This window comes from Falco rusticolus, chromosome 4 (genome assembly GCF_015220075.1).
Source record: "Falco rusticolus isolate bFalRus1 chromosome 4, bFalRus1.pri, whole genome shotgun sequence".
Classification (NCBI taxonomy): Eukaryota; Metazoa; Chordata; class Aves; order Falconiformes; family Falconidae; genus Falco; species Falco rusticolus.
In genome coordinates this window covers 5,344,442-5,361,980 of record NC_051190.1, presented here as the reverse complement: position 1 = coordinate 5,361,980, position 17,539 = coordinate 5,344,442, and the positions used below count along the sequence as shown (strand labels likewise).

At 38.5% G+C, this 17,539-nt stretch overlaps 1 protein-coding gene across 4 annotated transcripts in view; it reads left to right on the top strand.

Moving 5' to 3' along the window:
* The window catches only part of FAM120A (family with sequence similarity 120A), a 55,967-nt gene that overhangs the window by 20,543 nt on the left and 17,885 nt on the right, over positions 1–17,539 (top strand). For 3 of the 4 annotated variants that reach the window (XM_037383677.1, XM_037383681.1, XM_037383680.1), the window contains exons 4-11: positions 66–194; positions 676–772; positions 1,866–1,966; positions 2,256–2,539; positions 3,954–4,041; positions 7,323–7,547; positions 10,929–11,103; positions 16,625–16,874. In XM_037383677.1, the coding sequence (XP_037239574.1) occupies positions 66–194; positions 676–772; positions 1,866–1,966; positions 2,256–2,539; positions 3,954–4,041; positions 7,323–7,547; positions 10,929–11,103; positions 16,625–16,874 (1,349 nt within the window). The remainder of the gene's footprint in view (positions 1–65; positions 195–675; positions 773–1,865; positions 1,967–2,255; positions 2,540–3,953; positions 4,042–7,322; positions 7,548–10,928; positions 11,104–16,624; positions 16,875–17,539) is intronic. The other variant, XM_037383679.1, reaches the window with a different exon arrangement.

The window sequence follows — 17,539 nt, the reverse complement described above, 5'->3', positions numbered from 1 at the left end:
GCTTTGTAAGTGAAGTATCTTGGGCTACCCTGTTATTTCATACTGGCATGTGTTTGTTTGCATAGGTACGTGCTCACCAGTTAGTTTTACCACCTTGTGACGTAGTGATCAAAGCTGTAGCTGACTACGTCCGTAATATTCAGGACACCACTGATTTGGATGCCATAGCAAAAGATGTTTTTCAACATTCACAGGTAAAGTATAAAGCAAAAAATCGGTTGGTCTGTTTTTTTTTTAACCAGTTGTGCTATACATTTGGGCTGAAGAATTGCATTCGCTAAAAGTGGTGTTTTGCATCAGTTGGTAATAGAAATCTGTTGGTATATGCAGTGTCTCAGATACCATAATTTCACTTTCCACACTTTCTTAAGGAAAAAATACTGCATTTACCCTCAGTGCCTTAAAATGAAATTCTTGTTAACTAAAGGGGTTTTGTGGTCTGGCTTTGTGCACTGACATTGAGAATCAGAGAATCAGGAAGTCAGTATTTTCAAGCTTTATCCCTACGTGGATTGACGTGATATTTCTTGAGCTGGAGTAGTGCTGTAGTCTTCAAGGGTCCATAAGCGTTAATACCGTGTGTGATACGGTATACATTAACTGCTCTACAGTACAGTGCTGACCTATAGATGACATGCCTGGATTTGCTCCTGACTGATCTTTTTTTTATTTTAGTCTAGAACAGATGACAAAGTTACTCGATTTAAGAGAGCAGTTGCTTATTACTCGGCAACTAATAAACCTATGCCATTTCATCCACCACATTACCTAGGTAAGTAATCAAAGAAATAAGGCTTTTCATTTTAGCTAAAATCTGGGATAACCCTAAATCAGAAATAGTATTATTAGCAGTATCTTACAAAAATATTTCTATTCTCTGGCAATTTTCATTGGTCCTTGAATATGAGGTTTCAAAAGAAGGTTTTCACAGGACACATGCAGAAGTGGTGCTCTTTCCCCAAAAAGAGGAGAGCAACCTGGACTGATTTTCCTCGTAGCTATTGCTGCATTGATTCTGCCATTAGGACACTTGAGAGTATGGTGGTGTAAACAATTGAAATCTGGTGACTGATTCCAATCATGAGGGCAGTTTCTATTTCTGTTCCATAAAACTGGTTTCCTGTTTCTCAATGAACTTATCTGACATGTTTTAGAAATCCCTTTATAGTCTTTGATGTTTTTATGTCATATCATACCTGCTTAAATTGCAGCCATGAATTGTTTTGGCATTACTGGTTATTCTCAAGGCTTACAAATTAACTGTATGATCACAGGATTTACTACATGTACCTCATTCTTAACACTAACACATAATTTGAGCTGAAATTTTCTACAAATTTCCAGTTACCATACTGGTATACTAATACAGATTTTTCCTTGGTTTTTGTGGGGTGTCTTTAGTTACAGTCAAAGACCTGCATTAAAGGGCATTAAGGCTAATCTAGGTCAAATATTCAAATGATAGAAAATGCCAGCATTACATGTCTGCGTGACATTGCTTTTGCCAACTCCTCCTTTATGACATCTTAGGCTTTTTTTTTTTTCTTTTAAGCTTCCTTTAATTCCCAGGTAGAATAGAAATGTGCAGTAGTGAGAGACAGAAAGAACTGAGAGGAGGTGAGACAAATAAAATAGACTTCACAAGCTACAAAGTATTTTTATTAAAAGACAAAAATTAATGAAACTGATTTAAAGGCATACTAGAAAACAGTAATGCTAACAGAACAAGAATAAATAAACTATAAAAGCAAAAGGATAAAAAGGATAGCAATTGTGTCAGTGCGTGTTTTCATGAGTGGTTTCTTTTCTTTTTTTCTTCCCCCCCCCCCCCTTTGCTTTTTTTCCCCTCCCTGTTTGCAATACAGCAGCCAGACCAAATCAGTTTGGTATGCCTGGGATAGTGCCACCATATGTTCCTTCTCAGATGCTTAACATTCCACAGACCTCACTACAAGCAAAACCTGTGGTAAGTATAGACCTCTGCCCTTCTCCTTGGGAGAAACCTGCTGTGCTCATCAAATTAAAATCTAGGTGGCCAAGGTATATCTTAACTTTTTTTAGCATGGGGATTCACTGATTGAATTTTAAGTCTGGAACTATAGTGATGCTGTAGACCCCGGCAGAACAATTCTTGTGGATATTCAAGATGGCTGAGTTTTAACGTGTGTGTTTGGAAAATGCCACTTGATAAATAGTTTGTTTTTTAAAAAAAGCCTTTTTGTTACCTTCACTTAAGAATGATCACTTTATTTTAGGCCCAGCAGATGTCCAATCAGGGTGGGGCCCAAGGTCAGGGTCCATACCCATATAGTCTCTCTGAGCCAGCCATCACCTTGGAAACAGGTGGAAAAAGTCTTTCTGAGCAGAACAACTACAGTAACATTCCTCACGAAGGAAAACATACACCATTGTATGAACGATCTTCTCCAATAAATCCAGCTCAGAGTGGGAGCCCTAATCATGTGGATTCAACCTACTTTCCTGCCTCTTCTACATCTTCGTCCTCCGACAATGATGAAGGCAATGGAGGTGCAGTGAAGTAAGTTTTTCATGAGGGTGTTTTCTTACTCAGCTTATGTTAAAATAAATTCACGTTCAGAGTCATTCACCAGTATCCTGAAAGCAAGAAATCTGCAAATTAGTGATATGATAGACCTTAAAAAATAGTTTTAGGTCACTATGACTGCAGACACATCCATGGTTCACTCTAGTTGCCTTGCTCCTTAACAAGCAGAAATCCAAAACCAAATAATGTTGGGTGTTTTTCCACTTCTGCCCTTATGTTTTATTTAAAGAAGGAGAGAGTGAGGTTTTGGTAAATGTCATAAAGCCTTCAGGTTCTTTAGGTGGTATGAAAGAAATATTCCTACTTCATAGTATAATTCATAAAAATTTTGGTAGCTAAAAACTACAAAACTTCACTGAATTTGTAATGTTTATGCCGCTTAAATTTTGGGATAATGTGGCTTTGCACAGAAACCTAGTATGAATGTCAGAAATTCACCACTTAGGACAGTGACTTAAGAGCCCTCATTGACAGGCCACGCGTGGGACAAAGCAGCAGTGGAATTGTTTTTGCTCTGTTCTACTAATGTGCCTTGTTTACTGTGGAAGTATTTCTGGCTTCCTCTAGATCATATGTCTGGCCTTGGCAGTAACGTTGTGCAGACTTTCATTTAATTACTGCTTCCTGACCCACAAAAAGGAAATTTGAACAGCGGCAGTTTGTGTTTACCTTTGTCTTGTTAGGTGTAGTGGCTTACCGTGTGAGAATCAAAGCCTGGGGCTTTAGCAGTGTGATTTAGCCTGAGGTTGCCTCTAAAAGTATGGGGTTGTGTATAATAGTGTAAGTATGTTAATACTGGGTATTAAATACTGAGTGTGTCTGCAAGTATGCATGATGGCTTGGACTTCGCTTTTTTGGTGCAGGCTATCCACTTTAAATATAATCATGTGTTTTGCTTAGTAAATCAAGTAAGTTTGTATGGTTTCCATGCAGTGTAGAACTGGAAATGTACCTGCTTTAGAAAAAATAGTATATTTTTCAGCATTTTTATAGTGTTGCCTTACGCATTTTATGCCATAAATCTTGAATAAATTCAGAAACTGAAATGTAGACAGTGTAATTTATATCGCAGTTTGGAGAAGCAGTTTTCTAATTATGGGGAAGTTACTTGGCATAGTGATAGATATTTAATCAAAAATTTTTTCTGCATGAACATTATTTAATCATTGTAATATACAGCTTTTAAATACAATCCACATGTTGACATAGTGTAAATGAATGAATGTTGGTATTGAAGTCTCTTCAAGACTTACAAATTGACATTTCTAATACAAAGCATCCCTTAAAATCAGAGGCTCCGGCCCACAGCAATAACAGTCACCAAGTATTTATCCCATTGTATCTTAAAGAGCACTTTAATACTGTGTTTTCCTTTGTTGTCCTTCAGCCATGTCAGTGGGAACAAAATAGGCTGGGAGAAAACAGGCACCCAGTCGGAAAGTCAAGCACGTGGAGAGCTGGGAGACCAAACAAAGGTAATTCTTTACGTTCCAAACATCACAATTTTTTATTTTATATTAAAGCTTTACAGCAAAGTCCTGAGTAGAATTTTCAATATTGATCTGTAGGATTTAGTGTAAACTTTTACACATTTTTTTGAATTACAAAACAACAGCTTTAAAGCACAGTAAGAAGTTTTCCAAGGAATATTGTAGTGTATACATACAAATGAAAAATAAATGGGTTGTGTTAGTAAATACCAAATATAAAATAGAAGGAAATCAATAAACTTTTTTACTCACTAGCTAACCATCTCATCCTTAGCTATTGCTGTCTGTGTTTATAGTAGTGCATTATTTTAGTTTTTATTAAGGAGTACAGTAGTCTCAAGTGTCCCTGGGTTCAAAGTCCATGTCTCATAACCTGCAGTGTAATGAGAACAGCTCTAGCACACAGCCACAGACCATTATAGGTGTATTAAAGCTCAGCTGAGGGCTAGAAGTCCTTTATAACCGCCTGGTATGAATTTCACATAATATATAAAGTAGCTCCATGGAACCAGTTAGAATGTATTGCTACTTAACTGAGTAAGGATGGGATAACTAAGCCCTTGATAGAGACTTAACATTATCCTATTAAATTTCTTCAAGATTTGAAACTATTGTCAAATTAAGAGTATGATGGTCTGTATGTATTCCAAGGTTGAACCGTGTTTGGAAAGAACATTCAAAGCCTTTGCACTTAGTATCTCCAGAACTTTGTGATGGAAACTCTACACCACTAATTTTGTGTCAGAAAAACCCAATTACCAGTTAGTTACACTGCAGACAAACAGAACATTTTTCCTGTACCTTTGGCATGGAAATTCCAGTAAGCCTGAGCTTTGTGCTGAAAATATCAAGCTGATGATTTCATCCATCAGTGGTTATTATTTTTGCAGACTACGCCCCGTACGATAATTGTATCTGCCTGCAGATTAGTCACCATATGCAAATGCTAATCTGACCTATTACATTCCATTCTTCTGTGTATTATGGGCCATGTAGGAAGCCCAGTGCATCCCAGCTGCAGCCCTGCGTGTGTGCTGCACAGCCCCGTGTCCTGCGGAGGGGGGGCGGGTAGCCAGGGTGGCAGTAGTGCCTCCTTGAAGCTGGGCGATGGACGGGTGGGACATGCTGCACCGCCTGTCTTCATACATGCAGAAGTAGCTGTATGAGTAGTGATTAAACTTCCCAATAGATGTATACATGCAGTCCCACTTAAATGAATCCAAATTAATTTATAAATGCTTGTGAGTTTTCCTTGCCTGTTTTGGTTTTTTTTTAGTATCAAACCACTTCTTAGTCTTCAGTAGCAGGAGAGGAGAGCTGCATCTGTTGAGCCTGACAGGGAGGATGATGAGTACATTTTGTAGATGAACTCATTTCCTAGAGAGGTATATATTAACAATTTAAAAAAAGAACTATTTCCTCAAGATTCAGCTGAGTACGCTGTGAATTTCTGAGGTAATTTAAAATGCTGAAAATCTAGCATAGATCAGACCAGTAGCAGCAGTCTTGACACTACTTCCACTTGACTTAAAATTCTTTGCTCATAATTGTCTCACTGCATGATTATACATGACAAAGGTATGCTCATCTCATTTGGGTGGATGTATATTACTAAAGAAAAACCCCAAACTTTTAACTGCAGTAATTCCTCAGCTTAGGTGTTTGAATATCCCTGGAGCAGATCCAGCACTGCAAATGGGGAAGGAGTTGCTAGCATCTGTGGGGTTTTTTGTCTTCCTTCCATGTCCCCAGTACTTGGCAGTTCTGTAAACTTCTCTTTCTGGTCCAGTATCACTGACTTCTAGTTGTTGGAGTAGTAGAAGAAAGGGACAGAAATATTTAAAGTGATAAATATTTGATAATATAATACAGATTTAATAGAGCTGTGATAGCTCGTGTGTTTATAAAACCATTCTGTATTAGTTTATTGTGTTCAAGTGTTGTGGTTTACAAGTTTTAACCTTTTCTTCTGTATGTTTTTATTTTTGTACATAAAATGAGGTCTAGATTACCAATGCTAAAATCTCATCTTTCAGTAATGTTCTCTTTGATTGTGTGCTTAAAATGTAATCTGAAATTAATGTTGCCCCTTTGATACTTTGCTCAAGCATGTTTTTACTAATATGCACCTTTCTAGAGAAGGTTTTTGGAAGCTGCATGGGTTTGTTTGGTTTCATATGCAAGTTTGTATTTTTTCTGAGAGCCTGAAGTAAACAAGCTGAGCTTGTTTGGGCTTATTTTTATGTTGCTTGTTCTGTGAAATTTCATGGCTTTGGCCATTTCTGTTTCAGCTTTGCTTTTGAAGTCTCATGAAGCATGTGAAATTTTCTACACAAATTCTGGAAATACTCATGCATGTTATATCAAGTAAACAAATTTCTGTCTCAAAAGTATTTAATGCTACTATAATAGTTTATAGGTATAAAACCAGTATGAACCCTTAAGGTAAAAACAGCTTTCAGTTTTGAAGACAAGGATTTTTAGGAATTAAGTCTACTTTTTTTGGTAGTATCTACGAGAGATACAGCATAAATGCTTAAAAAAGGCTTATTCACTGGGAGCTTTACAGTATGTTTTTATGCATCATACTTTTCCTATAAATTTGTGAACTACCTTTCTAGAAGTGGAATAAAATGCCACTTGATCTTCCAGTCAGAAAATGTTGCCATTTTCTCTTACAATCCTCTTAGACAGAAAAATTCAGTTTACAAAAAAATCAGACAAAAGCAACTAAACTTTTATAAGGCTTTTGAGTTCAGACACTATATTTTAAATGTCTTTAAATTGAACTATGTAGGGTTTTTTGCTTCATTTAGAAATGCAAACTGAGGAGGTGTGTGTTAATGGAAGTCTTGATAAATTTCAGACTTTGTGGCTGTCAGTTAACCCATTTAGTTGGTAGTATCTTGGAAATAGTTAAGAGGTCATTCACATTTCATTAAGAGGTCATCAGTGTCCCTTTTGTATTGTGCAATTAACAATTAAAGAAAATAATAATTTCTGTTGCTCTTAATAAATTAAAGCTTTACTATATTTATTTTTTCAGTAATTTGCTTCTGCTAGCAACCGTTGTCTAAAAGTTTATGTTTTCTGAAAATCTTTTAGCCAGCTTTTGTTAATGTTTTCTATATACCCATACAACATGACGTGAAGATTTACTATTTTCACTGTGGGTGAAGAAGGAAATTTGCTGTTTCTCTTGGCTGGGATCCTGGGATGTTTCCGTACACATTCAAAAGTACTTTATTTTCTGTGTTCTGTTATAGGCAGAAGGTTCCTCTAGTGCTTCTTCAGGAAGTCAGGCAGCTGATGTCAAAGGGAATCAAACCAGTAATCCACAAATCCCATGCCTCTTGTCAATGCCCACTAGAAACCACATGGATATTACTACCCCTCCATTACCTCCTGTAGCACCTGAAGTATTAAGAGTGGCAGAACACAGGCACAAGAAGGGGTTAATGTATCCCTACATCTTTCATGTCCTAACCAAGGTATGACATTTTAAAATTACATACTGTGAAATAATGATTCTATAAAGATAATTGCAATTGTGTTTCTGTCTAAAGAGTATCATAAATGTACATCCTTTTTAATGCTTTAAGTTTTGGTCCGTTTTAGTGCTTCTAACAATTTTTCCCCCCTGTTTTGTAACCACTGATCTCATTAGTTACATTGTTCCAATAAATATGAAATGACTGTAATTAGAAGTGTTTACTTACAAAAATAATCATTTTTCCTGAATATATGTGGATATTTTTGTATCTCTACACATGTGTGTATATGTCTTTGTATGTGTGTGTTTATATGTGTCCAAGTGTTTTTATATAGAGCCCATTTCCATCCAAAAACTCCTGCGTATGTGCTTTGGTGTCTGTGCCAAGTCTTTTCTATTTTCAGTGTTCAAAAATACTTAGATTGTTTTCCCTCACAATCTGATCCCTCCCATCCCTGCTAGCTAGCCCTGATAGGAACATAGCAGCTATAAGAAATCCCTTTTGTGCAGTCTGAAAACACAATTATAGATGAACTCGACGATGTTCTGAATTTTTGTTCATTTTAGTTTGGAAGAACATTTCTGATGGCTTTTTTTTGGTTTTTTTCTTGGTTTGGCTATTTTATGTGCTAGCCTTCAGATCCCCAGGTAAGCTGCAAGCATTTTCACGCAGCCTAGGACTCAGTGTGTCCAGTGGGGAAAAAAAAAAGCAAAGGGAGAGCTTCTTACAGAAATAGGCAGTGATAACCTGCTTCATTGTGTCTGGAAGCTGCTGAAGTCTGCTTTGTGTTGAACAGGGAAGGACACAGAGCAGTGATATTCCTGCACAACTCCGTATTTGACTTAATGTACTCTCAAAAGACCTGTTTGTTGTTCCTTCTACATACAAAGAGATGAGTCCCAGCATAAGACAACTTTAAACTTCTTCCCCTTTTTAGTGTTCAAAACTCCTAGTACTGGTTCTCATCAAGCCCATTCAATGTACATATTTGTTCAGCATCTAGCAAAATGGCACTGTTGGCATTCCTATTAACTTATATTCATCTTAAAAAATCTGCTTCACGGCAACAAGGACTGCAGGCAGGAATTTGAAATCTGTAAATAGCAAAGTTTCTGCATCAAGGTTGAGGTTTGGATTTCCGATTTCCCATGTGTGTGTTTTGCACCATAGCTTGTGTTGCTGTCACGTTCTTGGCTTCTTCATCAAAGAAAAGTAGGGAAGAATCAAAAGGTGTGTGAAGACCATTGATGCCAGTTCTGTTTCGCACTTTGCCTAGGCAAATATTCTTAGTACATTTAAATACTACTTGATGTTTAATCACAAAATCATTTAGGTTCGAAAAGACCCTTAAGATCATTGAGTCCAACCATAAACCTAACCTAACACTGCCAAGCCCACCACTGAACCATGTCCTTAAGTGCCACTAATACACATCTTTTAAATACCTCCAGGAATGGAGGTGGCTGGGTGGGCAGCCTGTTCCAGTGCTTGACCACCCTTTCAGTGAAGAGATTTTTCCTGATCTCCAACCTAAACCTCCCCTGGCACAACTTGAGGCCGTTTCCTCTCATCCTGTTGCTTCTCAGTTGGGGAACAGGCTGACCCCACCTTGCTACAGCCCCTGTCGGGCAGCTGTGCAGAATGAGAAGGTCCCCCTGAGCCCCCTTGTCTCCAGGCTGAACACCCCCAGTGCTCTCAGCGCTTCTCATCAGACTTGTGCTCCAGCCCCTTCCCCAGCCCTGTTGCTCTTCTTTGGGTGCACTCGAGCACCTCAATGTCTTTGTTGTCATGAGAGGCCCAGGACTGAACCCAGGGTTGGAGGGGCGGCCTCACCAGTGCCGAGGGCAGGGGGACGGTCACCGCCCTGGCCCTGCTGGCCACACAGTTTCTGACACAAGCCAGGAAGCCCTTGGCCACCTGGGCACACCGCTGGCCCATGCCCAGCCGGCCGTCAGCCAGTGCCCCCCGGCCCTCCCCCGCCGGGCAGTTCCCAGCCCCCTGCCCCCAGCCCGCAGCGCTGCTGGGGCTGGTGTGACCCCCGGGCAGGGCCCGGCACTCAGCCCCCTCGAACCCCATGCGGTGGCCTCGGCCCATCGGCCCGGCCTGGCCAGGCCCCTCTGCAGAGCCCCTGCCCTCTGGCAGATCAACACTCCCCCCCAACTTGGTGCATCATATCTCACACCAGGAGGAAGTGAATTAAATGCTTGCATTTGAGAAACCATCTCCAAACACAGGAAAAAATGTCAGTCTATAGAGATGGCTGCATAAAAAAATAAATCAGTACTACTTAAGACTGTTTTTCTTTTCCCACTATCTGAAATGCTTTTGGACAAGTATGCCCAGGCGACCTGAAGTATGTCATGGGTATACTTTACTGAGACATACCTTTTTGTATAATTACGAGATTCTTTAGAAATTGGCATGTAGAGGTGTTCCAGGTTATGTTGCTGTTAATGTATAGAGACCTTTTAGACATACCTCATACCTAAAGAAGCACTGTCTGAATTAAACCTGAGGATATCCTAATGTAATCACTCCAAGATGTCATTTACAGTATTTGTTACTGGGACAGTTTACTTGTTGTTTTAAGTGAAAGTAGCAAAACAGCATGCTTGCTTGTCAGTGTTGAAAATAATCTCTGATATTTGGGAGCAATGCAGTGAAGTCAGTTGTTTTCCAAGAAAATCTTAACATGGTTTGATGCACAGACATAGAAAACATAAGATGTTGCTGCTGTTTTGAGAGAGAATGTTGGAAGGTTCCTTCATGCTTTTTTTCTGAAAAAGTATGAAATGCTAAAGCTTTATTTATATACATTCAAAACCAACCTTACTTATGTAATTCCCTGTTACAATTTTTTTATCAGGTCTTCTCACAATGTTGTTTTTTACAGTGAGTTCCCAATACTGTTTCAGATCCTTGCACCAAACACTGGTGTTCTTAGACAGCCTGAATATTTTTTGAATTAACGGTCTAAAATCTAGATCAGATTCAAATGTGCTTGGACTGTCTAAAAGCACATTACTGTATTTTCATGTGTACTGTCTCAGTCTCAAAGTGTCCATATTTGAAAATCGATATTTAGGTAATCCTTACCTGTAGATTGTCCACACAAAAAAAAAAGGTGTGTGATGGAGAACAGAAAGAGGAAAGCTACAGGGATAATCAGAGCCTGGAGATTAAATGGAGGGAAGCTAGTAGATGTAGGCTAATTCTCTTCTGGTGTTACCTTCACATGCCAAAGACCCACATTACTGCTGAATCAGTTTTCTTGACTAGGTGAGATATATGTTAGAGCTGTGTTGAGTTACCATGCATATCTAACTACTTTCTGTTCACTATACATGTCATATTTTTCTGCTTTCTTTCATGCAAAAGGGTGAAATCAAAATTGCCGTTTCTATAGAAGATGAAGCCAACAAAGACCTGCCTCCTGCTGCTCTCCTTTATAGGCCAGTTCGTCAGTATGTTTACGGAGTCCTGTTTAGTTTGGCAGAAAGCAGAAAGAAAACTGAAAGACTTGCTTTTAGAAAGAACAGACTTCCACCAGAATGTATGTACTGTGGAAACAAACCGGTTTTTGTTTCTCTTCCTTCTGCTATGTTTTCATATCCATGTGTACCATGATTTGAATCAGAATATTTCCTAGGTTTTCATCAGTGTAGCTAATGCTGGAGGAATTTATGGCTTATTTGATCCCATGGATAATAGATAAAGATGATGTTAATTTGCAATTTTACTTCCTGTAGTAGCTTAAGAACTTAAAATGTTACCATTTCTAAGCAAGCTCTGGGCTTTGTTTTTAAAATGTATGCTCAAGCTGCTGTCAGGCTTGCAGCAAGTAATGTCAGTTTGTGATGTAATTTTCAAAGAATATGGTGGAACTGGATTATAAGAAACTTCTGTGCATATGCATACAAATCTGCATACTACTTTCAAAAATGAGAGGTGCATATGTTAACTTACCCTGCCTTCCCGAATGTGTTATTAAATTTACTTCAGTGAAATTTGCAAGTCTCTAGCATCTTTCAGGTATTGGCATATGAAAACTTGTTTTAAAACCCACAGAAGTCAGGAGTAATGTAAGTAAAGGTAGGCATGGGTGAAGACAGACTAAACTTTGGCAATCAGGCTTGTCAAGAGATCCTTTTGCTAAATCAGAGGAATGAGTGTTAATCTTCATATTAATCTGGAAGTTGTGTTTTTAAGCCTTCTGCTTCCAGGAATTACTGTCATTCCAGAAAATTCAACCTCCTCATTCTGCAGTGTTTTTCTTATAATGAAATGCATACAGGGAAATGATTGAACTTTACAGTAGCATCTTACAAAGGTTAAAGGAATGTTAAAGCATTAAGTGAACGGCGGCAGCAGCAGAAGTATTTATATATAGGAGTGTGTTGTCGCCAGGCTGAATTTAAGAATCAGATATTTAGAATGTATGAAAGCATCATTCACAGTCTTCATGTGTAAAAGGATAAAAATAAGAATCAGTTGTAAACTTTTATGTTCATTCCCTTTTCTCTTTCCATTTTTAATTGTGAAATGTTTTTGTATATTCATGGTGAAGATGATAATCTTCCAGCGATGTTGAAAAAAACCAAAAAAAAAGTTATTTTGTGGGAATTAATATTTACCCTGCTTGAATAATATCTCAGCACACATTGTCTCAAACTTCCTAATTCTTTAAACTCACACAACGTAATAGTATTTCAGGTGATAAGGTTATTTCAGGATTAAAATAGTGACATTTGCAGCATTCATTTATCCTCCTTAGACTCCTGTCCTTAAAAGTGCACTGCAGTGTTTGTTGCGGGGAGTGAAGTAGCTGAGTGCTGAAGGTCTGCTTCAGTTTTCAGAATGTTCTTATTTTGTAAACCTAGAATGTTCTCTGTAGGCTACTGGGGAAGTCTATATAGTCTCTATTTTCTCTTCATTTATACTGCTTTTCAGAGGTTTATTCTCAGTGGAGGCTAAGAACACTACTGCTGACTTGGTTTAGTTACAGGAGCTCCAGCAAATCTTGTTGCAGGACACATTCAGCTACTGACCTACTTCCATCTTAGGACTGATCGTGCTCTTAAATAAAAAAATAGAACGTCTGCCCAAAAGTTAGTTGGTTCACTGTAAAGCTAACAATGCTAGTAAAGATGGACTTGAGCGAAGATGCCAGCATGTGGTTTGAAAGGGCTGTGTTGCAGGAACACGTTTATTTTGGTCACCTCTCTTACAAAGTAGCAAGAATTGGGCAGGGTGTGCAAGATGCAGGGAGAGAATAGTGTCCTAAGTGGCAAGAGCAGATTTCTCGGATTGATTAGTCACACTTGTTAGGCCTTGCTAACTTTTCTGAGGATCCAGGCTATCACAGTAAGTGATGCTGATTCTCCTTCAGTGTCTTAATTTTTCTGCTGCTCTCGAAAATGAATGAGTTATGAAACACAGTAATGAAGACAATTAAGAGAAATGTAAGAATGAGGAGGATTAAGAAATTAATTGCTAAAGAAATTTATATTGTCCTTAAGATGTATGTGAAGAGATAATGAATATATTAATACCTAAAATCCTGTCATATTTGTTGCACAAACCATAATACTGGCAACATAGTAATTGTGCATTCATAATTTGCAAGTATATTTTGCATGCAAGGGTTATAGGAGGGTATGAAAAATACGTAATAAACTGACACATCAGTATTATTACTAAATATATAGACAGCAGGATAATGGATCTTTCATAAAATGGATGACTTCCCATCTTTTAAATCATTATTTTTATGTAGTTGAAAAACAGCAGATCTGTTGGAAGGGGTAGATAGTGAGGTTCTTCAGTGATAATCGTCTGCCAAGTAATGCCTTTGCTGTGCATGTCCTCATGTCTGCTCCCAGAGGATATGAAAAATTGAATCACAGAGTTCTTGATTGTGCGTTTGTTGCCAAGGGCACGGCATTGGCTCTGCTGCCCTTCCTTCTGGATGAGAAGAAAACCAAGTGTCTGACTTGCTTTTCTTTTCAAGCTCTGAAACAGGTTATTTCCCATGTCCTGATAAACATGTGTATATGAAACCATCTGCCCTTTCCACTCTGTGGAAAAACTCACACTTGTAGCAAGCTGTAATAACTCTGGTTGGATCCAAAGGTTTCTTTTAAGCCTAGCCACCTTGTGATGTACTGTTCTCCAGGCAAGAATGTATTCAGCTGATGCTGTTTCTGCCAGAAGGAAAGCTGTAGCTTTTGGGCAGTAGCCCTTTTGCAAAATCAGGCATGCTTAGCTCAAGCTGTGTTGTCAGTAAAGATTATAAGGTTAAAAATGAGGCTTGATTAATCTGCATTAGCTAGCTTATCTTCTAGTGGTATTGGGTACCTCACGTTCAGTTCATGGGAAAAAATGCAAAGAGAATAGCACAACCACCTGAGCTGTAGTTAGCCATAAGGGCTCTAACAGACAGCTTGAGCACGCCGGATGCTGTTGCCTCCTGCAGCAGCAGACTTCAGCTGTAACAGCATTCACGTGTTTATCAAGCAGGTTACCCTAGTCCAGATTGACACTGACCCTTTTGCTTGGATTGACCTGAAAGTGTCATGAGGGTGATGGTCAAAGCAGATGTCAATATATTGTGCAGTTGCATAGGCTACTTTGAGTATTCAAATCTGCTGATCAGCAGCAAGAGGAAGCTTAGTATGAAAACCAGTATAATTAACACTGTGGTGGTGTGGCTGAACACACTCTGATCCTGATTGTTTGTTGTAGCTGATGTAGTCTTCAGGGTAGATGTTACTTATCTCCAAGTGGAGGTCCTGGGAGGAAGACACAAACGTTCATTTGAGGACAGAGATGCTCAGCAGCTAAGGAAAACAGTGTTTTTGGCAGCAGTCCCAGTACAGTTGTCAAAGGTGTAAGAAATGCCCTGGAGAAATAAGTGAATATGGACAAGTCCTCAATTCATCTGTTATGTTAAATGCTAAATTTGGGTGAACAGTGCTACAGTTACTTGTCAGCTGATACAGCTATAATTCCTCATCCCCATGGTTCAGAGAGGACAGTTTGCCGGTCCACAAGAGTGACCTTCGTATTAAACCATTCTGCAGGAAGCGTGGTTACCTTTCCCATAATAACCATTACTTTGCAACATTTTGAAGCCAGGGTGAATCTCCACTGTGACCTCTACAAGTAGCACGTTGCTGAAGATGTTATGTTTGGAGAGCAAACTGAGGTACTCTGCCTGTGGCCTTACCCTTGTAGGTCATGGAAGTTGTCATCCCCAGATTAAAAGCTTTGAACCAAATTTGAATGTTGAAATGTAGGACTGAAAATAGGAAACACAAAATACTCACTTCTTCTAAACTCGAGGACGGGAGGGACAGCCAAACAGAGAAAGTGAGTGTAGCTAGGAATATCACCTCCATTGTCAAAAGAAGGTTGAAGGGAAAAAAAAAAAAAAACAAACTCCAGAACGCAACTGTTTTATGTGAATTGTCAATGGTTTTGGTTCTGTTTTACTGCTAAGAGACTCAACTGCTCTTTGTAGTAGCTTCATTGTGTTTCCTGTTTGTTGAGAGATCCAGGAAGTTTGGCTCCAAAAGTATCTCTTCCTTCTGAGACCTAAAGCAATTAAACAAGTCTTTGAAAGCCTACATAAAATACATCCTTTTATTTCTTCATGATTACTGTCCCAGGCCTAAACAAGAAGTGAAAACAGGTGTAATAAACTATGCACAAATAACAGAGTAGCTCTGCTGGCTGTTAAAGCCCATCTTGCATAGCTTGGTGGCATATGAAAACTGGTAGCAACCAAAATAGAACATGATTTTGTAGTGAGGCTACCAACTAAATATATCAGAATATTTATTTCCATTGCTGCATGTTACCTTTGTCAAACTTTATCCTAAGCTCTGTGAAATTTAGCTGTAATGCTAGACTAGTTTTATTCCAGAAAAGCATGCGTGTGCTTTGGGATGTTGTGGAGGTTGTTTTTTTCAATCGTGATCATCACTTCCTCCATGGTTTGCCTGCCTCTAACTATAAAATTACTCGTGAGGCTGATGTCTGATTTCTGAACGAGACTTTGTAGCCGCAAGGGCTGTCCTGGCACTAGTAGTACTGGCTTTTCAGTCTGTAACAGAACAATTTCTAGCAGAAAGGACAGGTCTGCGCCCCTGCAGTGAATCTCTCTGGGCTGTAACCTGAAACTTCACTAACAAGCTCCTTGAATCTTTCCACGCTGCATAACTGGGCTCTGAGTTAAGAAGGGTGCAAACGAATTTTGAGCTGTGTCAAACTTGGGGTCATTCCAAGGCCAAAAGTATCATTTCTCACTCTTGACTTTTTTTTTTACTTTTTTTTTTTTTCTTCTAAAACTTGTGTTCTGGTTTGGTTGCCTTCAAACATAAAAAGGGAGATGATTTAGAAGCAATATAGAGTTGGACAGTCTTTGTTTCGATGTGGATGAAAGGGAGCTTAGCAAACATAAAAATACTAATGTGTCTATATAAAGCAGTGCAGTAAATCGAGAGGCTTATGTAATGTTTAGTAAATTTTTTAGGCAAAAAAACCCCACTGAAACTCACCCATATTTGAGATCTCATTCCATTGCAGTAGTTGAACAACTACAAACAAGTATAACGGAAGTTTTAAATCTGATTTGAATAAAATCACTAGGATCATATTGTTCTTAAAAGACTGCATATGGAATATATTTGTATTTATGTACTGCTTTTATTTGTCACTGTAGGGTTTTGATCAATGACACAGATATTTTGGGGGGAAAATGCATTTTCAAATTATGCTGTTTGTTATAGAAAAATATCTGTAGTTCTTTGTTGTAGATTAATTTGAAAATATTAATATAACATTCCTAGTGTACACTTGGTTGCGTGCACTTAATTTCTGAGTGATCACAATTGAAAGGTGTTCCCAATACAGAGTTTGATTTACCAATTTGGCAGTGCAATCCAGACCACTGGTATCTATCGCAGTCTCAAAGTGATGCTTTTTGGATAAAAACCTCTTGCATACAAAGTTTTAAATACGTGCTTTTTTTTAACTCAGAATATTTTCTTTTAACTGTTGCCATTTTATAGTTTCACCAGTGATAATTAAAGAATGGGCTGCTTACAAAGGAAAATCTCCTCAAACCCCTGAGCTGGTGGAAGCACTTGCATTCAGGGAATGGACCTGTCCTAATCTGAAGAAGCTGTGGTTGGGAAAAGCAGTAGAAGACAAGAACCGAAGAATGAGGGCATTTTTGGCCTGTATGAGATCAGATACACCAGCAATGCTCAATCCAACTAACGTGCCCACTCATCTTATGGTGCTCTGTTGTGTACTAAGGTCAGTGTTACCTTAAAGTAAAACAGAATGAAGGAAAGGTTTTACTGTGTAATCTTTCTGACATACTTAACTTTGTATTAAATCATGAGTATAGAAAGTGCTAATTCATATTTGCAACATCGTTAGGACAAGGGGTTTGTTTTCTTCTTAAAACACTGCTGCTGGGAGTCTTAAAAGCATGGTGTATATTCAGCGTTTCTTTCTTCGGTCTCTAGAGGACTGAAGGGAGGAGGAAAATAAAAATATCTTGTGTTGATAAGAGGCCACTGTAGCATTTGAATTAGTTTACCCTTACTATACTTTGGGCTTCAACTTGCTGAAAAATAACATTTGGGGTCGTGGAGGCTGTGTTGATGAAGCTGTAAAGCAAAAGAGAGAGTTCTTCAGAGATCAGCTGCATAGCAGCATGTCGGGATGCCAAGTTTATGTGAATGATACTCTGCCTGTGATGTGTTAGATTCCCTGTGTTAGAATTGTTCTTCTAGTTGATACGATGATAACCAACAGTTAAAGTATTAATTCTGTGCTTCAGCTTTTCAAAGAGAAAGTCACAAGGTCCAAAATATTTACCTGTTTAATTTTTAGATTGAAAATTGACTGAGGTTTGGGAGATGCTTACCTTTTTGGAAAGGGGTGATTATTTCAATATCACTAGCTTATAAATC